The sequence below is a fragment of the Coloeus monedula genome (assembly GCF_965178545.1).
Source record: "Coloeus monedula genome assembly, chromosome: 14".
NCBI classification, from domain to species: domain Eukaryota; kingdom Metazoa; phylum Chordata; class Aves; order Passeriformes; family Corvidae; genus Coloeus; species Coloeus monedula.
In genome coordinates this window covers 12,086,972-12,110,066 of record NC_138794.1, presented here as the reverse complement: position 1 = coordinate 12,110,066, position 23,095 = coordinate 12,086,972, and the positions used below count along the sequence as shown (strand labels likewise).

At 48.6% G+C, this 23,095-nt stretch overlaps 2 protein-coding genes across 2 annotated transcripts in view; one reads left to right on the top strand and one right to left on the bottom strand.

Annotated features, from left to right (window-relative positions):
* Positions 1 to 792: 792 nt before the first annotated feature.
* CALML4 (calmodulin like 4) lies at positions 793 to 4,368 on the top strand (the record flags this gene model as incomplete). Its single annotated transcript, XM_082290623.1, has 6 exons — positions 793 to 835; positions 1,049 to 1,077; positions 1,692 to 1,722; positions 2,964 to 3,104; positions 3,673 to 3,861; positions 4,218 to 4,368. The coding sequence occupies 6 exons, from the start codon at positions 793 to 795 to the stop codon at positions 4,313 to 4,315; spliced, it is 531 nt and encodes a 176-aa protein (XP_082146749.1). The 3' UTR covers positions 4,316 to 4,368.
* Positions 4,369 to 8,130: 3,762 nt separating this feature from the next.
* Positions 8,131 to 23,095, bottom strand: part of PIAS1 (protein inhibitor of activated STAT 1) — a gene marked incomplete at its 5' end in the record, with an annotated part of 51,552 nt that continues 36,587 nt past the window's right edge. The window contains 8 exon segments of the mRNA XM_082290581.1: positions 8,131 to 10,844; positions 11,913 to 11,950; positions 12,162 to 12,304; positions 13,207 to 13,384; positions 13,646 to 13,776; positions 15,394 to 15,554; positions 19,178 to 19,251; positions 20,554 to 20,659. Coding sequence (XP_082146707.1) covers positions 10,548 to 10,844; positions 11,913 to 11,950; positions 12,162 to 12,304; positions 13,207 to 13,384; positions 13,646 to 13,776; positions 15,394 to 15,554; positions 19,178 to 19,251; positions 20,554 to 20,659 — 1,128 coding nt within the window. The 3' untranslated portion in view covers positions 8,131 to 10,547.

Below are 23,095 nucleotides of genomic sequence, written 5' to 3'. Positions count from 1 at the left end.
CCACGGGCGGGGTTCCCAAAAAAAACCAGGGTTAATTTAACACGGTGGCTTTCCCTGGGTTTGCCCTCCCGATTCCACAGCCCAGCTCCCCGCTGGACTTCCTCAGGTCACCAAATCCCTCCTGGCTCCCGCTGAGTCCCGACATTCCCATCATCATCCCGGCCTGGAATGGGAGTGGTTTCCCGGCACGGAGGCGGAGCTGCCCCTCCCAGGCTGCTCCCGGAGGAGCAGCCACGGGCCGGGATCCGCGCTCGGAGCTGCTCCCTGCAGCCCAGGGAGCCTCGCGGGGCTGGCCCCGCGCTGCCCTGCACAGGAACGGGGTAGGAGACGCCAATTCCCCAGAAACGGCCCCAAACCCATCAGGCAGGGGCTGAATCCAGGGATCTGTGCAGCAGCACCTTCAGCTCTTGCTCAAAGATGAGAATTCCTCAGGATTCCTCACAAACGGCCCCAAAATCCATCAGGCAGGGGCTGAACTCCAGGGGTCTCTCCACCAGCACCTTCAGCTCTCGCTCAGGGACAAATTCGCCACAAATGACCCAAAATCCATCAGGCAGGGCTGAACTCCAGGGATCTGTGCAGCAGCACCTCCTGCTCTCACAAAAGGGCCAATTCCCCACAAACGGCCCCAAAATCCATCAGGCAGGGGGTGAATTTCAAGGGTCTGTGCAGCAGCACCTCCAGCTCTCGCTCAGACATGAGAATTCCTCAGAATTCCTCAAAAACGCGGCCCAAAAGGAGCATCAGGGAGGGGGTGATGCCTGGGCAGCTCCCCCTTCTCCAGCCGCGGGGATGGAGCTCCCGCAGCTCCCGCTGCATCCCCGGGACCCGTCAGGTCGGAACAATCCCTGTCAGAGCTCGCGTGACGCAGCCCCGGCGGGGGAAGGAGGAAAGCTCCCAGGGAAACACGGAATAAAAACGTGGGAGAAGCTCGGTGACTCACGGGAAGCGCTGGAGGGAGCAGCTCCATCCCAGCGGGTTTAGGGATCTTGGATGGTCACCGGGAAGGGTCCAGTCCGTGTGTGGCCAGTAAATATTTTGTCCGTAGGTCTGGGTGTCCACCACGCCTGGCTCCAGGTGCTTCATCCCCCTCTGGGTATTCAATCCTAATAAATAAAACCTCAGAGAGCTTTTAAACCTTCTCCACCTGTCCGTGAGTATTTCAGGGGCACATCCCGACCTCCACCCCCTACAAACCCTCCTGAGGATCCATAAATCCCCCTCACCCTTCCCCAGAGGCCCCAGAAAATTCCAGCGGGGCTGGATTTTCCTCCTCTCCCGGCAGCAAAGCTCAGTGTGGCTCTTTGGGATTACCAAAGCTGTGCCCAAGCAGCGCGGCCCCAAACAACCCCAAAGCCCCATCCCGAGGCTCGGGAAGATCCCTTTTCCCGGGAGGAGCAGGAGCTGCGCTGGGAGCAGCAGGCTCAGGCCCCGTAGCCATGGCAGCGGGTATTTATTACAGCCCGGCCGCCTCCGCCCGGGGCTGCCGGACTTTAGCCCTTAATCAACCGCAGAAGTGGCAGCAGCCGCCTCCGCTCCTGCCAGGAGCCCTAAACCCCGCGGATCGCCCCCAAAATCATGGTGAGTGACGCGCTGCGGGCGGAGCCGACCCTTCTCTCTGCGCCCCTAAATCAGATTTTAAAGCTGTTCGGTTTTTTTCTCTCTCCTCTTTCCTCCCCTTCCTGCTCCAGGCAAAGTTTCTGTCCCAGGATCAAATTAATGGTGAGTGCGGGTTTGTCCTGGGCCGGGGGTTAATTAGCAAGATTAAGATTGTAAATGTATAAAAATGGTATTTCCCCTCAAAAATGTCTCAGTCTGGGCTTGTTCTCCCTCACTCCCCCTCCTCCCGGTTCTCCCGGGATCTGCGTGCTCGGAAAACAGGGAAATCTCCCCAGTCCCACTAAAATGTTGCACCGATTGCACTGGGACCAACGGAGAGGGACCGGCCCCTCCCAATCCCACAGGGACCGGGAGAAATTCCAGGTGCCCCATCCCAGGTCCTGGAGAGTTTTGGTGCCGTGGGAGCGGAGGAGGAGGAGGAGGAGGAGGAGGAAGGAGGCGGCACAGGAGATCCAAATTCCCATCGCGACCCACCCTGGGAATGGGGAACCGCGCCGGGGCTGGGACTGCTCCGGGAATGGCCGAAGAAAGCTGAAATAAGAGTATTATGGCAAATCTGATAATCTGCGGCTCCGCGCAGGGATTGGCGAGGGGAGGAGGAGGCGGCCGGGGCAGGAGAGGCCACGGACCCCGCGGGCACCCCCGGGGCACCCCCGGAGCATCCCCGGGGCACCCCCGGCCCCCGGCACCCCAACAGCAGCGAGGGCGGGGGGCAGCGGGGACAAGGACGGGGGGATGGCACAGAACCAGGCTGATTTTCCCCGCTCAGCACAACTCGTCCGGCAGCGCCCAGCGGGACCAGGAGGGAGCCGGGAGCGCTGGGAGCGGGGTCGGAAGGGGCGTGAGAGCTCCCGGCCGTATCTAGGTCAGCTGCAAGCCGGGCTTTGCTGCTGGAAAAGTGGGAAGGCCGTGGGCGAGCGGGATGAGAGGGGGAGATGCGGGAGAGCTCGGCGTCCTCCAGCTCCTACATCCTCCCCCTCCAGCATCCTCCCCCTCCTGCATCCTCCCCCTCAGTCCTCGAGGCTTTCCCTCAGCGCCCTCTCCTACCCCCTGAAGGCAGGAAAATCACTTTTCACCAACATCCTCCCGTTTCCCGGTTCCCCTCCCAGCCCTGCTTCCCAAGGCTGGAGGGCCCCAATTAGCGCCGCAATTCCCAAGGCTCGGCTTTAATTGCCCCTGGCACTTGGCGGGGTCCTCCCGCCGTGCCCATCACCCTCCTGGAAAGGAGCCACCCCCGAAGCCGACACCAGATCCCGGCTGGAATCCTGCCAAGGCCGCCGGGCCGCGGGAGCGGGGCTCAATGGGATCTCACATGGCGTAACCGAGTTTCGGTTTTTAATTAGAGTTCAAGGAATGTTTTTCCCTGTACGACAAGAAGCAGAAAGGCAAGATCAAAGCCTCGGAGCTGCTGGCCGTGATGAGGTGCCTGGGAGCCAGCCCCACGCCAGGGGAGGTGCAGAGACACCTGCACCTGCACAGGATCGGTGAGCCACGGGCACAGCCACCAAAAACATGGATTAAGGGTGGGAAAACACGGTTTTTTCTGGAGTCAGGATGCTCCAGGCACAGCCAGGAGGGAACATCTACCCAGAGCAGTTGGGATGTGCTAAATCCAGCCCACGGGTTAAAACAGTGCCATTAAAATCCCCAAAAATGTGGGAGACAAACATATTAATATGGATTTTGAGGTTGGGAAACTGTCCGGGCCAGGCAGCAGAGGGGGGAGAGCACAGAAGGATGCTCAGCTGCAGGCCTGTCGGAAAAACTCAAAGCACAAAGTCCAAGGAATTGTGAGATCGGATGCGGGGGGAATTAAAAATTCAGGATCCAAGTTCAGAGCACAAACTGAATGAAGTTATAAATGGGATTTGAGGAGAAAAAACCCCAATTGTGGTGTGCCCTGAGCCAGACCAGGCGCGGGGAAAGGAAACCTCAAGGTCAGGGAGAAGAAATCCCAGGAAAGGGAACTGGGGGGAAGAGGAGGGGGATGCTTAATCCTGGATCCGGCCCCAAATGGAGCCATTCCCAAAGGATCTGCCCTTCCTTTTCCAGACAGGAACGCAGAGCTGGACTTCTCCACCTTCCTGAACATCATGTACAGGCAGATGAAGCAGGAGGAGCCCGAGAAGGAGATCCTGACGGCCCTGGCCATGATCGACCGGCAGAAGAGAGGGGTCATCACCGTGCCCGAGCTCCGGGCCAAGCTCACCCGGCTGGGTGAGAAGCTTTCCGAGGAAGAAGGTATCCTGCAATTCCCACAGGGATCAAATCCATCTTCCCTTCCCTTCCCTTCCCTTCCCTTCCCTTCCCTTCTCTCCCAAACCCATCCAGTTTGTCAGAGATTTGGCTCCAAGGGGCACAATAAACCCCCAAACCCATCTGGATTCATTTGTGACTCTTTCCCCTGAGGAGCTCAAAAAGATGGGTATCTCTGCTCCAGAGAATTTTACATGGAATTAAAATCCGAGTGTTAATTGAGCCGGTTTGAAACTCCCCTGGCTGCCACCTCCTCTTGACCCCAGAGGTGATTTCCAACAAAAACACCCCAGACCCCAAATCCTGGATTTTCCATGCTGACGGTATTTTCCTGCTTTCAGTCGATGACCTGCTGAAAGAGGCCAAAGTTGGGCCAAACGGAACCATCCGATACGAAGAATTTGTGCGCCTCATTTGCCTCCCTTTGGCCGACTACTGAAACCCAGAGTGAGATCGGCTACGAGCAGGACCCCAAAGGGTTTTACTCCTATTTTTCCCAGTTTTCAGATGGACTCAGGAACCAACATTTGCCTTTTGAAACCTGATTTTGCCTTCATTTAGTGCAGCCACTTCCATAGGCTCTGCCACTTCCACTTCTCCCTCATTCCTGGAAAAACAAGATGTGAGCTGTTACTGGAATAAATGGAATAGAACAACACCTGTCAAGCTGGAAAAAGTTATTTTAAAAAGCATTTAAATCTTGGGCTTGTGGGAGAAGGAACTCGTGGTCGGGGTCTCCTGGTTCTCCAAGAAGTCAGCACGACCCAGCGGGTGTTTGGTGTCCCCACACTCCGGGCTGGGTGCCAGGGACAAACAGGGCCAGGGAAATTCCCTTTCTCCACACCAGGAAAAAGCTCCCCAGCTCCAGACCGATTAAAACTCCTCTGGATCCTTACTGTTATCCCACCTGTGTCTCAGAGCAAGTCCACAAAGGGGTGTCTGGAATTCCGAGCAGGTTCTCCCTGGATTCAGCTGGGAAATTTCACAGCGATCATGGCACCAACAGCAACCTGGAAAGCTCTCTGGAAGAGCCCATGTTCCCAGAAATCTGCTCTGGCTTCTGCTCCAGGAGCCTCTTCCTCTCCCTCCAGCCCTTTCTTAATCCTGAATCTCCTCTTTGCCCCATCAGTGAAATAATCAGGAATTAAATCCTGGCAGCCACAGCAGATCCAAGGGATTGGGAAGGAATTCTTCCATGGGAGGGTGCGGAGGGGCTGGGCTGGAACTCCCAGAGAATTTGTGGCTGCCCCTGGATCCCTGGAATGTCCAAGGCCAGGTTGGACGGGGCTTGGAGCAGCCCCACAGTGGAATAGTGGGATAGGGGAAGGTGTCCCTGCCCATGGAATGAGATGGGATCTAAGGTCCTTCCAACCCAAATTATCCCACGATTCCGAGATTCATCCATCCCTGCGGAGCAGCTGGAACACTCCAAGGCTGCCACCCCCCAGGAATGTCACACAAAGCTGGGAAGAAATTGAAAAAACCCCAAAATGTCAGCAAATCCCAACCTTCCAAATCCATAACAGGGTCCCTGTGAGGGGAAAACAGGGATTATGCTCATGGAATATCACACGGAGGGGAGAAAGGTAGGGAAGATTAAATGACATTGCTGAATTCCACCCGAGCCATGGAAGCAGATCCACGAATTTGAGCCCTGCAGTTAAGGAAAACGCCAGGTTCTGCCCGAGCTCCTGATCCAAGCCCTGATCCCTGCAGTTCTCCCAACGGTCCCAAACCCAGGGAGCTCAGACTGGGATCCATCCCCACATTCCTGGCTCTCTGAACAGCTTCCTTCCAGGGAAAAGGAACTTTGCCCCATGGAATACTGACACCTGCCACAGCCCTCAGCTCTTAATCGGCTCTTCCTGCTCCAGAGATAGGAAACATTCCAGAAAGCGGAAAATCGCAGTTACAAACAGCTCAGCACTCGGACACCGCTCCAGGAAAGCGGCACACCCGGATCAGAGGCGGGATCCCCTGGGAAAACCAGGAGCAGGCGGAACCCAGAGCCGAAGGTGGGATTTCCCTGCGCGCTCTGCTGCCACCCTCAATTAATCCCAGGGTTTAGATAAAGCTGGGAATGCAGCTCTGCTCACGCTGGGGGTTTGCTCCTGGATTCTGGAGCTCTCCCGACCCTGGATTCACCAGGAAAGGCCTGGTTTGTGGAGCTGACGGAACAAGGAATTCACGGAGAGCGTTTGTTCCCAGATTCCAACGGATCCCATCCATCCTCAGCCCCATCCCTCCCCATTCCCGGGATTTGACTCCCAAATCCTGGCGGCTGCAGGCGATGGCAGAGCGTGGCACGGGCACTGAGCGACTTCCAGTCACTTGGGATTGCTCCAGAACGGCTCCTGCTGCGAAAACATTCCCAAAGAAAAGCTGGCAGGGAGGAGCCGCCCTTCGCACGCACTGCCGGGACAAAGCAGCGCTGTCACAGCCCCAAATCATCCCCCAAAAAAGCATTCCGGGGTCCAGAAAAACCCGGGAAAACCCCCTCTTCCCACTCCCTCCCCTTTACCCCGTCAGGAAACACAGAACAGCCGAACGCTTTTTATTCCACCTACAGCTTTACAGGAAACACTCAGACCAGGCTGCTTTGGGCTTGGCGGTGCTTTTTCCCAGTGCAGATAATCGATATTTTCACTCGGTACTTCCACACAAACTGACACTGGTGTACACCCGTAAAAGCCAGGGGCGGGGTTGGAATGCCCTATGGAAAGCCAGGAGAAGGGGTTTAAGGCAAGGGATGGCAGCTCTCGACTCACGGAATTCACGGCCACTTCTCACATGCCGCTTGTTTACATCTCCCCCTTTGTTAACCCGGGAGCAGCGGCGCTTTCGGGGCCCACCAGCAGCCTGCCCTCGTCAGACACCTACGTTCTGTTAAAAAAGAGTGATTGAACAACACGGAAAAAGCAAATCCGCTTCTGTTTAAAACGTGCTTCAAACCCTGACACGGTCGGTTGCAACAAAGAATGAGTTTTCACCACGTTCTCCTCACACTCCTGGGCCCTGCAGGTCCTCGAGAGCCCAAGGAAACCTTGGACCATCCCACCTGCAGAACCTAGGGAGAGGAAGGCAAGCCTGGAGCTGCTGTTGGATCACCGTGGGAGTGGCAGGAAGGGTTATGGGGTGGTTTAGGGGCATTTTCCAGCTTCTGAAGGATGGGAGGGGCGCTCAAAGGCACCTGCACCCTGCTCCTGCTGCACGGACACACGGAGCTGTCCTGACCGGTGTGCACATCCCAAATGGGAGAGAATGTCCCACAAACACCCGTGTGCACATCCCAGACAGGTGTGTGCACACCCCAAACACGTGTGGATCTCCCAGACACGTGTGTGAATGTCCCCCCCACACACACACGTCCCACAGAGCAGTGTCCGTGTCCCTGTGCATCCCACAGACAGATGTGCACATCCCAGACGTGTCTGCACATCCCACACGTGTGCGTGTCCCAGACACGTGTGAGCGTTCCACAGACACGTCTGTGAACATCCCACACGTCTGTGAACATCCCACACGTCTGTGCATCCCAGAGAGATGTGCACATTCCAGACACGCTGCACACCCCACACGTGTGTGCACACCCCGCAGCCAATGTCTGTCTGTGCACACCCCACATGTCCGTGCACACCCCGCTCCTGCCGTGGCACAGCCCGAGGACAAGAACCCGCAATTCCAAGGATCCGGAGCAGGAGCACAGCCCAGGCCACCCAGAGGAGAGCTGGGGACGCAAAGAGCCGGGGTTTGGGGAGACCAGACTGAGACTTCTGGCAGGCACCGCTCGCTGTGGTCAGAGGCGCAGAGGAATTCCAGCTGCGGGAATGCCGGAGCGTGGAGCAGGAATTCTCACACAGCCCTCGCTGTCCCTCCTGAGCAGAGCACTGAGGTCACGCAGGCCGGCAGTGACCCTGGAGCCTTCCTCCCACCGGGATCACAGGGAATGAGGAACGCCAAGCCGAGCTCCCATTCCCAAAGTGCCAAATCCTGGGATACCAACAGCGCCACATTCCGCTTTCCATGGGACTAACACGGTTCCGATCCCGCTGCCAGAAGCGGCACAAGCTGTTCTTGGGGTCAAGGCCATGGGAAGGTGGGAAAAGCAGCCATGAGCAATCCCAAATCCCTGCCAGGTGTTCCAGGAGCTCCCGGAAATCCAGGGCACTCCCACTAAAAACGCTCCAGGTTATCCGTGATTAACTGGACGAGAGCTTCTCCTAGCGGAGGTTTAATCACTCCAAAATCAGACTGTTTCAAAAATAAGTCTTTCCCATTTTCTATCCTTTTATTTCTTTTTTAACTGACATTTAATAAATTATAAAATCGGTGTATGGTGAAATATATATATCAGCCAGATATGTATGAAATACACATGCATGGGAAAAACTATTTAACTCACCTGGAACTCACACACACGGATCTATAAATACATATATACACACACATATACATATAAACACAAACAGTTCCGTTTTCCAAAATTCAAGTCAACTATTTAGTGGCAGAGGGATGCTGTAAAAACACTAAAAACAATTTTGATGCCACATAATGTGAACCTTTCAAATAACCATACGACTGATCAGACAGCAATACCTAATGCTACTTGGATTAAAGGTTTTCTTTTTTTTTGCTTTTTTTTCCTGTTTTTTTATCATTTTTTCCTGTTTTTTTTTCCTTTTTTTTTTTTTAATCAATGCAAGATTTAGTTTTTTGTTTTGAGACGACTTCATAGGCAAAAGGTGGCCCTTGTCAATGCTCGAAGCGACTATTTGCAATCAACAGTTTTTTTGGACATGAAAAAATTCAGACAAGAATCTGCTAATTTTAGTATTCCTTAACTCTCTTTCCTGATAAACTCGTTACCTGCACTTTCAACCAGTTATAAAAATATTTTTCACACCAGAGGAAATATTTACTCTCTCTGACATGGACTTTGGGACACAAGAATCACTTCCTTCCCTCCCCCTTTCTCTGACTTTAAAGAATCTCCTGAAAAAAAACTGCATTCCAGCTATTTACACATTCCACTCCTTAAGAAGAACGGATCAGCCCAAATGACTCAAAAAAAAAAAAAAATTTCCTATGTCATGCACAACTTAAAGAAAAAAAAATGAGGAAAGAAACCAGGAAGTAAATACGGCTCCAACAGACTGAAAAAATCCGGGAAATCCAAAGAATTCCAAGGAAAGTGAATTTTGAAAGCCACTACCCCTAAGAGAGCTGGAAAGGGAGCAACACTCTGGGATGTGGGGGTTTTAGTGGTGGGTTTGGGGTTCAGACTCACACTGAACACGGAATATTCATGGGGCGACTGAACTCAGCACAGGGCACCACGAGCATCACCGGCTGCACAGACCATGCAAGGGTGTGCTGGAGTTTCTATTTGCTTCTTGCAGGCTGGTGACAAGTTCACCTGGAAGCAGCCATTGGATCTACTGCACTAAAATGAGGATTTTCCAGCCAGACAAGCCAGGCCTGGGCTGCCAAGGCCGTTTCTAGGCACGGCTAAGCCAAAGCAGAAGCAGCTCCACGAGGTAACACTGACACATGCTCAGGATCTTGCTGATAAGATTTGAGGTTATCTGAACAGGATTGAAGTTCTTAGAAACAAAACCCCTCCAGCCCAAGTGATGCTTTGATGTGGGGCTCCACTGCACAAAAATGCTCCATCTCGTCCCACAGGTCATTCCTCAGCCTGGGATTAGATGGAGTCAGGCCCTCGGGAGTAACTGAACATGGAGCTGTGGAATATTCTGAGTTGGGAGGGACTCACGAGGATCTAAGTCCTTGCACAGGGCACCCCAAAATCCCACCCTGTGCCTGGGAGTGTTGTCCAAACATTCCTGGAGCTCTGGCAGCCTTGGGAACGTCAGCATTCCCTGGGGAGCCTGGTGAGCGCCCCAGCACCCTCTGGGGGAAGAACTTGCCCTGATGTCCAACCTGAACCTCCCGCTCAGCTTCGTGTCACTCCCTGGAGCCCTGTCACGGGTGAGTTTGCAACATTCCTGACTAAAGCACGGAATTAAAAAGGAGAATTTGCCTGGATAGAGGGGCACATGGAACCAGAAATGACAAAAAATCCCAAAAAACCAAACCCACTCCTGAAAGGCTCTGGCCTGCAAACAGAGCAGGGTCTGCTCTGCTTTCGGCGTAAGAAAATCTGCACGCAGTATGGGACGGGGAATTAGATTCCACCAGCAAAGGGAAAAAAACCCTCTCCCAAGCTTGAACTTTAGAAGTTCAGCTCCTTTCCTGTTTCTGTAACTGTGAAGAAAATAATGCCATTTGTGTCCAAACTATAGGGAAAAAAAAAAAAAAAAAAAAGGAAAAGAAACTCACATGACAAATGCACAGGTGTAAAATCTTCAGCATCCAGAAAAATGAACTGAAGCTCCTTGTTTTTGTTAAATTTTTTTTTTCTCTTTTGTCTTTTTTTTTTTCTTATTTTTACCAGTGAGGCCATCTTAGGTTTATATACAAAAGTAAAACTGAAAATAGACTTTTTTTTTGTTCTCTGTACACGTAAATTTTTTTTTTCCCCCTTTTTAAAAAAGGAAAAAAAAACCACCTTGTCTTAATGTTTTTTTTTTTTTTTGAACAGAAAGGAAAACCAAGCACAAAGATTTCCTCTGTCCCCCATTGCCCACCCCCAGAAAAAAAAAAAAAAATCAGTCCAATGAGATAATGTCTGGTATGATACCAAAGATTGAGGCCGTGTCCGTGCTGCTCCTACTCGCGACGGGGTGCCCGTGATTCTCCCGCAGGCTGTTGGAGGAAACAAGACTGCTGTTACTGCCACTGTTGCTACCATTCGTGGCTGGCAGGGAGCTGCTTCCTCCTGCATTGAGCTGATCCAGAAACATCTGGGATGAAGTGTAGGGAAAAAAACGGGAGTGTAAAAGTTCCTGATCATCGGACGCGGAAACGGCCGCGGCTGCGGCGGCGAGGAGGGAGGTGTTGTAATGCTGGGGGGAGAAACAACAGTTAGATTTCAGATATTGCAGCAGACTTGGCATTCAGAGCAGCACAGAAAGAAGGGATTTTGGTCAAGCTGAGGTTCTGGCAGCTCCTGGGTTTCGCAGCAGCTCAGCCAGTGCAAGGATGTAATGAATTTTTAGCTCTGCGGCCCCGCATTCCTGAAGCCGAAAGGAACTGGGAATGCTGGGGTTGAGTGACAGCAAACGGCAGGGAGGGAATGGGACCAGAGAACCCAAACCAGAAAAAAGGACAAGCAGCAGCACTTCTGGGGTTTGTTTTCTTTTTTTTAGCTCTTCAAAAAATTCCTTGGGGGCAAAATTCCCCCAAGTTCATTTTGCCAGCCCCCAAAAGTCAGGGTCAGCCACAGCTGTTGCTGATCCCTGCTGGGAGCAGGGCAGAATCCTGGGAAAACGCATGTAGGGACAGCTTGGTCCCACGGGATGGAGCAAGGGATGTCCCACGTTATCCTCTCTGCTGCACCCCTGAAGGGCAGGAGCTTGAGCTGTCAAAAATCCCATTTAAACCAACCTCCCTGCGGGGGGAACTTTGCTCTCCATGCTCCATGCCATTATGATGGAACACCCAGGCTGCCCAGCCTTGTTCCCTAGTATCTCTCCACTGGCAGAACCACAGCAGCACTCCTTGGATCACAGTAATTCTCAGGATCTTGAACACCAAGCCAGGTTTCCTGAATCCAAATTCCACAGCAGGCTCTGCTCTTCATTAGGATCTGAAAGTAGCCCTCAACTTTTAATGCAATTTTCCCACTTGGGAGTGCAGAAAGGGCAGGTGAGACATCCCAGCGCTCTTTTTTTTGGAGGGAAAGGGATCAAGCTGCACGTTCAGCCACGGCTGAGGATCCCTGCCAGCCCCTGGCTCCCAAAATGCCTCATGCCACCCCTGTGCTCAGACAATGCTCCTGTTTGCTTCTGTGTGTACAAAACAAAGCTGCAGCCTCGCTGTTCTCACACCTCCACCCCACAGCTGCTGCTTCCCACACAGCACATCCTGCCTGGAAGAGTGTTTGCCACAGGACTCGGTTCTCCCTGACTTACCTGATTGTCTCCTGACAGGAAAGGGAAGAAATCTAAACCTGTGAAGAGACAAAAAAACAATTAAGCTTCTCAAAACAACAACAAAAAAGCACCTCTCCATTTTTTCACCATTCATTTTGAAATAAAACCAGCCCAACACTGATAAAACTTCAGGTTCTCTTCACTAACAGAGATACTAAACTAATTTTTTAGAAGTTTTAGAATTAATATTAGTGCTTGGAGAGCTGTACAGGTCCAGACAGAACTCACCTTGCAAGTCATAAGGCATGGGTGTCATATGGAATGGATGCCTGTAGTCTTGGATAAGTGATGTGTTGATGTAGCTGGTGTCCACAGCAGGAAGGCTTGGGGTTCTTGACACAGGAGAAGCTTGGTGGGGTAAATTTAAAATGCTGGAAGGAAAAAAAGGGTTTTTAGAAGCATAAAATACACTCCTGGTTTATTGCTGTCCCATCAAGGGATGCTTATTGGCTTATTTTCACATTGAACTTCAATTCAAAAGGCATTCTGAGCTTCTTGAAAGATGTGCAGCAATTTCAAAGCTTCACATGAGCATCACACATCCCCCAAGCTTTCATCTCCTCACAATATCTTACCAGGAAAATTAGTTCAGTCCAAGGCAGCTGGAATTTAGGAAAGGGAAGTTCAGTCTCAACCAGCTGAAAGTGTAAATGGTGCTGGGATCTCTATAAAGACGTTACAGATATTCCCAAGGCAGGACAAGACAATCCTGAAGGAATACTGAACCCCCACTGCCACAGGAATCTGTGTGACCCCACAGCACCGATACCCTACAAGGTAATTCCAACGGGAGAAAAGGCCGTGAGGGGTTTCAGTGACCACCGAGTCATTCCCGTGATGGAGCAGGAACCACTTCACCATGGATCCCTGGATGTTTATACACACAAGGAGCTGTTTCCAGCCTGGCTGCTCAGGTAAAGGTGCCCAGGTCCTCCTGGCATTCCCCATTCCTGTGCTGCTCCAAACCCCACCCCCCACCCCTGCTCCTCCCTGCTCTCTCCCCGTGTGCTGCTTCGTGTGCAAGAAGAACATCCCCAGATTTGCAGAACCCACACTTTTAGCCAGAACCCTTTGCACCATCCCACAAACACAACTAAAATATTTTATTGTGTTCCACACTTAACTCAAAGCTGTGATTCCAACCTTAGGCCTTGTGACCCGAGAGCAAATCCACGAGCTACCGAATGAGGATATAACCCAAGCACAGAACTTTCTAGAGACGATTTATTTTGAAATTTCTGACTTCTCTCTGCATTGTTTGTTTTGTTCTCACCCCTTGTTATTTATTGGTGATGCTGGAGATATGGAGGGACAGCTCCTCTTGGCAGAGGGCTCCTCCTCCTCCTCATCTGACGAGCTGTCAATGGTCAAGTCAATCACTTCCACTTTCTTGTTTTTATTGGACTGTTGGTGAGAGGACACCTGGTGTTCCAAGGAAGAGCTGATGCATCCTGCACAAAGCCAACACGAGAAGCTACAATTAGCAGATCACAGCTCATTAAAAAGCTCTAAGTCATAAAGATAAATAAACTACACAATGGTGGTAGCTTCAAACTTTACCATCAGCCCCAAACAGGTGTTACTCAATTAGCTGATCTCATAAATGAGCAAAGCTGTAAATATACCTTTAAAAATGAGCATTTTCAGAGGTTAAAGGAACATCAATCCTTAGGGGATCCCAGTGTCCTTCACACCCCCCAACCATGGCTCACCATCAACTCCGTTGTAAGATGCAGTCACCTCCTGCACTTCCTTCTTCGATCTCATGGGAGCCCAGGATCCATCCTCCTTAAACTGGATTTCATCACAATCTGTACAAAACTTCAGGATTTCCATGAACAACCTGTCCATCAAAAATATTAAATATCAGACCTAAAGAAGAGCTTTTATTAGTCAGTGTAAGTCTGAATTGGTGTGAAACCAAAAGCTTTCATTGTTCTGCTCTTCTCTCAGCTGCTTCCTTGAGAAAAAGGAATCACTGAAAAAATTCCAGTGTTACCCCAAATAAAAATCTGCACATTTATTTAAAACCCCTTGGAGTGGAATCCTGCAGAGCTCGTGACACAGAACTCTCCATGTCCCAAAACAAAGGAATTATGTGAACGAGAGTTTAAAAAAAAATCTCCTCCTCACCCCCTCTGACAAAATTTTCCTGAGGAAACCTCTCTTAAAGGGGTCCCTGCAGCTGAGGGTTTAAGGACTTGTATTTCCTGACACTTCCTAACAAATGCTGAGCATGGGAATCTCAACTTGCAGCCTCTTCTCCCACAGGCACCTCCTAAAACTTTGGGATCCTGGCACCACATCACTCCCAGTGGGAATTCCAGCTTCTGACCAGGGCCATTCATGTGGTTCTGCAGGAAAGAGCTTGGCTTTAATTAGAGACAGTTCCCTCTTTCCCAGATTGGAGCATTTTCCAGAAATAACCTTCTCTTTGGGATGCTCTAATTAGATCAGCTCATCTCCAACATCTGCACCTGGCAACACGAGGAGAAATAAGGAAAACGTGGTGTTTGCATTATTCCCACTTTCTGTCTTCACTATTTTAGGCAGAAACCTCGACAAGGAGCCCCCCAGCTCTTTGATCTGAGGTGGAGGACCCATAAATCTGGGCACCCAGGAGTCCAAAACAGCCTGAGTGTCTCTTCAAGAGCTTTTTGCAAGGCTCTCAAGGGACCCTGAGTGACCTCATGCTTCACTGGCAAAATGAAGCACACGCTCCCTAAAAAAGACTCATCATTGATGAGGTGGTTTTCTAAAACTCTGGGGTTTTTTCAGGGTTTTCAGCTTTGCTTTTGGGGTTTTTATTTGTTAGTTTCATCAGTTTTGGGGTTTTTTTAAAATATTGAGAGTATCCTCAGAGGCCTCTACTTGTTCTCTCTCTTTATCACCCTTTAAAAAAACAAGATTCCTCTCTTAAGAAATTAAAATGCAAACCCAGAAATACACACTTGGCACAACAAGAGATTTATTTTTTTTTTTAGTGTTTTGCAAGTAGGCAGTACCAGGGAATCAATCTCTGTGTCACTTTCTATAGATAGCAACTCCCCAAGTGTGAAATTGTACACGGAATTGTACAGGCACTCGGAGGGGTGGCAGGATTTATTTGCTCTAACGTGGCTGTCTCTTATCAACTCTGCCAGATTGGTACAGTTGCTCCATTAAAAGAAAATACAACATGTGCTGTTTTCACCTAGGAATTCAGCACTATGGAACATGGTGGGGGGAAAAAAGCATTTTCAGCAGGATAGCTCAGGAATTTACTGAGGATTGGAAGGAATAGATTTCATTGTTATCAACTTGAACAGTCAGAGGAGCACAATTCTTGAATGAGAGGGAGCTGGTCAGGACTTCTTGACCAGCAGCAGGGAAGTTAAATATGGGGAGTTAAAAAAGGAGGAAGATCACCTTGATTTCAGACAGGAGGAACACGCTGGATTTTGATCTCAGCTTTACTCACCCATCAATAATGAGATGTTCGTAGGGAGCCTTCTTGTCACACACGGGGCAAACCCAGGTTGGCTTCTTCTCATTCATTTGGATGTAGAGAGTGGCATCAAAACACTGCAGGTGGGAACAAGTCAGGGCCCTGCAGGGGATGGTGAGGCGCATTTTGCCAAGCTGTAAGAGTAAGAAACCAGGATTTTATTACCTCGGTGTTGAACTAACCAACAGGGCTTTTCTGCCTGAAAGGAGAAAAGAGCCAGGTTGAGTTTAATCCAGAAAGAACTGTCAGAAATCCGAGTTTTGATTGAACTATGTCACATACACACTTCCCTCCTTCCTGTAAGTTTGTAGTGGCATAAAAGTGACTAAAAATCACATTTTGAAGTATATTTGATCACGGGAACCGAAGAACACGTCCTGCCATATTCCCCTAACAACATACAGGGCCCACTGAGCACCCATAAATACCAGTGTCCTGCACAGAGCACAAACAGAATTATGCTTCGTTATCGTGAAAGTTTCATTACACTGAGTGGAAAGCAGACAGTGAAAGGAATTTCATCTTAATCTGAAATAAAAATCTCCTCACGAAACCCCAGCAGCTGGTTTGAGGCCAAGTGCTTACGCTGCAGATCGGGAGGGGCTTGGACTGGCCACACTAAAGGTGAGAAGCAGCAATGTCTAAACAAGACTTTCACCACATGAAAACCCAACAAAACAATCATTTATGGAGAACTGCTTATGCCGAGTAGTTTGAAGTTCGATATTTGACTAAAATATACACAAGGCCTCCATCTGAGCAGCCTCAGCCAATTCCAGTGGTGGCTGGGAGTGGAGCAGGTTGGGAGCGTGCCTCAATCCAGCCCCGTGGCCAGGCTGATCCTGAGCAGTACAAGAAGGATGCCACAGGATGGCACCACAATATCCCCAAAGCAAAAACAACATCAAGAACAAAGGCTCTATTCACAGGCCACCACTTCCTCCATGATGATGATGATGATGATTTTTATTCCCTGTGAACAGAACCCCTCTGCCCCACTCCTGGCAAATCCAGCGTGGTCTCGCTTCTTTTCCTTCCCTCTGGCTCTCAGTCGCTGTCACCAAGGCCCAGCAGATGGGAGGGGGCAGAGAATTCCCTGGGGAGCCCCAGGCTGGTGGCAGAGGCTCAGCCCACGGCAGGAGATGCTCTGTGTGCCATGTGTTTGGCACCCCCTCCCCCGAATCCGTGACCAAGCACATTATTCCTATCCCAAAATCAACTCCCAGAGCAGCCAGGCCCCCGATCCGTGTCTGTCAGGAATTCTCATCTCCCAGATGGTGGGGCAATGGCTCATTTGTCTTTTGGGCACAGTCCCCCAGCTCAGGGAGCATCAGAAGGAAAACCTGGATGCTTCAAATGAAAAGTAAGGAAGGTCAAAGACAGGTGCTGCAGGAAGGACATAAAAACCCATTTCCTGAGGGAAACAAGCAGAGTTAAAAACCAGGAAGGTTTTCCCAAGGTTTTGGTATAAAACCTCTGCCTGTGACTTCCCTGAGGTGGGATTTAACCACACTCAGAGTTAACAGGTTGATGCTCTTTTCCCATTTTTGGTATTGAACCTCCTGGATCAGCTCTGCCACAATGGCCAAGCTGTGTCAGAACTGACAGAAAAAAGCAGGGATGCATCCCAACTTTGGAAAAGCTGCATTGCCCAACACTGGGACTGTTTGATTCCTGCCTGTTGGCAGCCAAAGAAACACTGCATTAATTTCTTTTACAAGCACACAAAACATTTCTATCTTTCCCTGCTAAAAAACAGGAGTTCAGGATTTGTAAACAAAGCTGCAAAACCTCCAGTAAACCCCTGGATTTGGAATTTTTCTTCAGTTAAATATTTGGTCCGGCTGCAGAGCCTGGAGATTTATTTATTTGTACTTCCAGGGGCAAAAAGGAACATGAATTCAAGTGTGTTCCTGAGCTCCAGGCTCAGAGCAGCCCCTCTGCCTGCTGGATCCTGCATGGGTGCCAAATTCCAAGGAAGCTCTGAGCAGCCTGGAGGGCAGAATTAAAATTATAAAGACTAAACCCACCTCCCTCATTTGTTTTCCTGAATACTCCCAAGGAGAATCACACCCAGGGGAGGGGAGAGAAGCACCCTCCCATTCCCAGAGTGATGCTAAATTCCTTAATTTTCCATTTTGCTGCTGGAGACCAAATCAGCATTTTCAGGGTGCACCTTCAGAGCATTTAAAGCTTAGAAAACAACCACAAAATACAGACAAAAAATTCTCCCTGAGCCAAAGGCTTGCAAATCAAATCAGCAAGTGAAAATACAGGGCTGTAAAGGAAATTCCATTCAGCCCTGAGGAGAATCAAGGTAAAACCTTTCTGTTGGAAGGTGCAGTCTCTGCCCCAAAGAGCCTGGGATGGATTATTCCAAGAGCTACTGGGAAATCAGGCAGCACTGAAGGAGGAAAAAGTGGAGGAAAAAAGGGAACCCAAAAGCACTGCAGAGGAATTTTATCAGTGATGGAGGCAATCAGGACAAACAGGAAATTCCCATGGAACGATCTATAAAGCAGCACCTTGACAAATCAAATAAGCTGAATAAAAATCTGTAATTCCACCAGATGCATGAAGACTGACTTAAAATAATTCATTAATACTTCAGTGTTCCAAAATATGACATGGCAGTTACAGGTTTTTGAGATTATCAGCTCTACAGATCAGGATTTTATCTGGTAAATGCAATCTGTATCTTTCTCACAGATTAGTTTTATCTTCCTTAAAAATTCCTTATCTTCCTTAGCTAGAATCAATGCTGATATGGAGAAAGGAATAAAATTGAAGATCATGACAATACCACATTCAAAGATTTAAAAGAACGTTATATATATATATATATATATGTTTATATAAAGTAACCACACTGTTAATTGTGCTTTTTATGAAGCAATTACACCTCTAAAAGTTTCTCTTTTTAGAGTTTAAGAACACATTAAATAACCTGAAAAATAAGCTCCAATTTTGCAAGAATAAAGCCAAGTTTTCTTGTTTAGATTTTTAAACCTGAGAATTTCGTGTCAAGCCTGAGCAGATTGAGGCAAAGCAGGAAACAGATGTATCCTTAATCTTGACAAGAATTTCAATAGCTGGGCTGCAATAAAGGGACTCTGTCAATCAATACAGAGAGTCAAGGATTCTGAAGGTGCCCTGCACCTGAAACAAGCCCCAGAGATTCAAAGAAGCACACGTCACATGAATGTTGGGCATTTACTACTGATAACACAAATCCAGGCAGCAAAGAGCACAGCTACTTGGTTAAAAAACAACAAATAGGTCGAGATACATCTCTGCCACTTGCATGTTCACTGGAATTCTTTTCTCTCACCTCAAATTGGATCAAAACATTTTGTTTGAACAACCTCCTTTGTTTTTAAGTGCACATTATTAAATACTCCCAAGTGTACATTTGCACATCACCCATTTCAGATTCAAGGTGCTCAATACCACATTCACCCCCTTTCCCCCTGAGAGAGGTTTTATCAATCCAAGCCCAACCTGCACACTCAGATGATCCAGTGACAGATTTAAATGTATGCTTACATATATTTTGAGTAACATTTTCAAGCTAATGGAACACTCCTTTACCCAGGGGTATTTCACAGGCTTTTAAGCACAGTGAGAGAGAATTTCAGCTGCTCTCTGTCCCGACAAAGTTAAACCAGGTAAACACAAGGTAACCTCTCCCACACACATCCCACAACAGCCAGATTACAATCAGAATCACTTAGGAGGGAATAAAAAACCAACTTACTGGACAAAGAAGAGACACTCTTAAGCTGGTAGTTGCAATTTCACTGTCTGGATCAGCAGTTAGTTTCTCTTTAACTGGTATTTAAAGAAGAAAAAGTTTATTTTAGGTTAATTCAAACATGAATTGGATGATAAAGAAATAAAACAAGTCTGAAATGTGTGTGGTAAACTTCCAGTTCAAGACCCCTAGAAAATGTGTTTATCCAGAGATAAACTGAGGTCTCAACTCTTCTACATGCAACTTTGCACTGATCATTTTTTAATACCTACCAACAGATAAAGCACATTAATTTCACCTCTAACTTCAAGCTGAAGTTGTTCAACTTGTTAACAATTCTCACAGGAACAGGCACCACTAAAACCCCCCAAAATCCTCATCAAGCAATCCTGTGACTTAAAACTGAAAAGCAAATTGAGCAGTAGGAAGTCAGAAGTACCATGACAAAATCTGAGATTTAAGTAACTGCAGTGAAATATCAAAGTCTTTCACTTCTGGAGTCTTTCATCCTCTATTTTGGTGTGCAAGGCCTGTTTTATAAGCAGTCATTGGTTAAATGAACGAGTCAGTCCCATTTTATTCCTGCTCTAAGAACTGCACCTACACCCTCATTCTCAACTTGCAGAGCAGCAGCCACCTGGAACTCTCTAGATTTTTGGGCATTTAAATCATCAAACTGCATTAGGACAAGTTAATGCCCAGCACTTTTACTTACTGCTGGACTCATTTCTTCCCTTGTGGAGAAGGTACAAGCCCTTATCTGAGCATTACAGAGTAACAACAGCGATCAGGTGCTGGGATTTCACCCTCTCCCTGAAAACCAAACACGTAGCAGTTTGTGCTGGCATTTTTATGACACAAACTTCCACCAGCTTGTTGTCAGAGCAAACACTAAGGCAGCAAATCTCACAGGCGAGTGAGGAGGGGGTTGGGAGGAGCTCTGTGCTGGCCACTCTCTCCAGGCTCACTCCACAGCTCAGTGCCAAGGGAACAGAACCAGCTCGATGGAGCTGTTCCTGCCCAGCATCCAGGTCCAGGGTGAGGCCTTCAGCACAGCCTGCCCGAGGTACTGAATGAGCACTTCTCTGTAGAAATACAGTTGTGCCATTCTGCACAAACAAAGCCAGGATGGCTGAGCTGAAAGAGATTCTCTTGCATTTTTCCCCTCACAGTGTCAACAGGGTTCCTGGACTGGCTCCTAGTGCAAACAAAGGCCTCTGAGTCTTTGAATTGGAACTGAATACAAAGAACACCACTATCAGATTCCCAAAGCCCAGAGGGCTGTAGGAAGTCCAAAGCTTGGTTAGTACAGTCCTGATTCCAAATGTGCCTTTACAAAAGTGATTTCTCCTTTTTGAACAAGCCCAGCAGACACATACTCAGTGCTCTGGAGTGATCCGGGTTCCGGATTCCCTTGGCCCGCAACCGCTGCAGGAGCACCGTGGAGGAGAGCTGCTTCACCAGGTACACGGCCATGGAATAGTTCTGGAAAACACCAAACACATCAGAGCAAACCCTGGCTGCAGCACAGGCAGCCTGGAGATAGTTTGGTATGGGATTGCAGGTGGCAAAGTTCTCGGAGAAACCCTTCAGGAAATTCACGGGGCTGGAGTTTCAGAGGCAACGAAAGTGACTTCACACTTCACTGAGGCTGAGATGCAAACCAGGCTTTTAAAACAGCATTTAGGACACTTCTGGAAGTTCTACATCTATTTCACACATGCAGCCTATCCCTCTAAACAGGATAATTTTACATGGATAACGTACTGCCCGTGTGTCAGTGCACTGAATTTTATATGGGTAATGTTCAGCACTGCACTCATGGCAGTGGTTTAATTTTATATGGGTAATGTTCAGCACTGCACTCATGGCAGTGCACTGAATTTTATACAGATAATGTTAAATATTGCACTTGTGGCAGTGCATTTAAGGAAAGCTGTCAGTTCAAGTATCATCAGAAGTTTTTTTTAATAAAAGCTTATTTTGGTTTCAAAATAGGAAAATGAGCAGTGATGCTTCTTCAAAAGATGCATCATCTGCAGTATCTGGAAGCACTGGTCATCTTCTCTTCCTGCACTCAGTTGTCTCTGAAATGTGAACTTCACCACCAGAGAAGAACAGGAAAAAGGCAGTTCTGGAGTTCAAGGGCTGAGAGGGGCCAAGATGTGCTCTGGAGACCCAACCCCACTCCCAGCCTGTCCAAGGGCTGGGTCACTTCCCCACCAGTCCCTGCAGATCTGACCATGCCAAAGTTCCTTATCACGGTCAGGAAAAGCCATGGATGCTCCCTTCTGCCTCTACAGGAAGTCCTCTGGGATCCAGGCAAGTCAGAGGCAGAACCCAGCTCTGTCAGGTCCCACAACTCAGGTGAGCCTTCCCTCATGGAATGAGCTCTTCCTGCCAGGGAGTTCAATTCATAGCCTGGATTTCTGAAGCTCTCATTTTTCTTACAATCTCCAAAAAAATCAGGTTATAAATGTCTTTCTAAAAATGTGATTCAGCAGCAACACCTCTCAATCCCCAGAATGGAAAGGACCAAATCTGTCTTCTCACATTAGGGTACATCAATTATTTTTTGATTTAAACATTGGCTAAACCTGGAGCTGCATTCATACAATTTAAATTGAAAAATAAAAGGCTTCCCCCAGCAACTGCCACACGTTTCCACTTAAAAAAATCCATGTAATTGTGACATCTCCCATCCTTTATTTAGGATCTGAAGGCAGGATTTCAGTGATATATCTCACCACAAAATCGCACAAATTGAAATAGCATCAGAAACACCACGTTTTAAATATTTTATTCTCGAAATGAATGCTTCTCACATCGTTAAAAACCACTACTGCTTTAACTTGTTTGTTTAATGCCTCAATTAGGAGAGAAGTTAGAAAAATGCTAATTAACGTTGTGAAATTATTTACCGACAGCTTGAATCTACAAAGGCAGGAACTTGCCCGAGGCATCCTGTACAGAAGGCTCTTGAAACAGATTGTGTAAAAATCACAATGAGGACTCCAGCAAAGGTAGGGAGCACCAGTTGGGACATGCAAGTGATTCTTGAGGGAAGGGGGAGAGAGGAACTCAAATTTTGTGCTGCACAGGCACAGCCAAATAAAAAATAATTCCTCACATTTCACTGTCAAAGTCTCGAAGAATCAGTTTAAGAAGGATTGTGTCTTACAGAATCAGAAGGGATCTTAAAGCTCACCCCATTCCACCCCTGCCATGGGCAGGGACACCTTCCACAGACCAGGCTGCTCCAAGCCCATCCCACCTGGCTTTGGACACTTCTGGGATCTAATGCTTACTTATGCCAGAAGTTACCCAAAATGTTCTTTATAACCGATTTATCTGTGAAACCTGAGAACCAGCCAGTTCCCAAGGGACTAACTCAAACCTGGGGCTCTTCTTGTCCCTAAATCCTGAATTCTGAATCCCTCAGAGCAGCATCCAGGATCCATCCACCTGCATGGAGGCACGTCAGCAGTGTCAACCAAAGCAGGCTGATTTGTAACTGCTTATTTCTGGTACCTGCAGTTCTCATTAGATAAAAGAGGATTTTTTACAAAAATCACTCAGCCATCCTTTATCCCATAATCTGAATGGAGATTGTTTTCCGCTCCACAAGAAATCCATCATGAAATACCATCCTGGTGTTTTATAACTGCCTATTGTGCCTGACTGGAGTGTAAGCATTTTTCCACGCTGGTTCAGGAATCCTGGGCTTTGCACGCTGACAAATTCTTGGACAAAGTTTCACCTCAGGACAATTCTGGGGACTTCTAAAAACAGGATGGGGGCAGTGGCAGCAGCACACGGTGCCTCTGGAATGCCCATCCAGCAGCTTTGCTGCTAGCACTGAAAGCAGCTCACTAATTCATGGGCTGATTTATTGAAGTCCCTTTTTGCAGCATGTTCCAG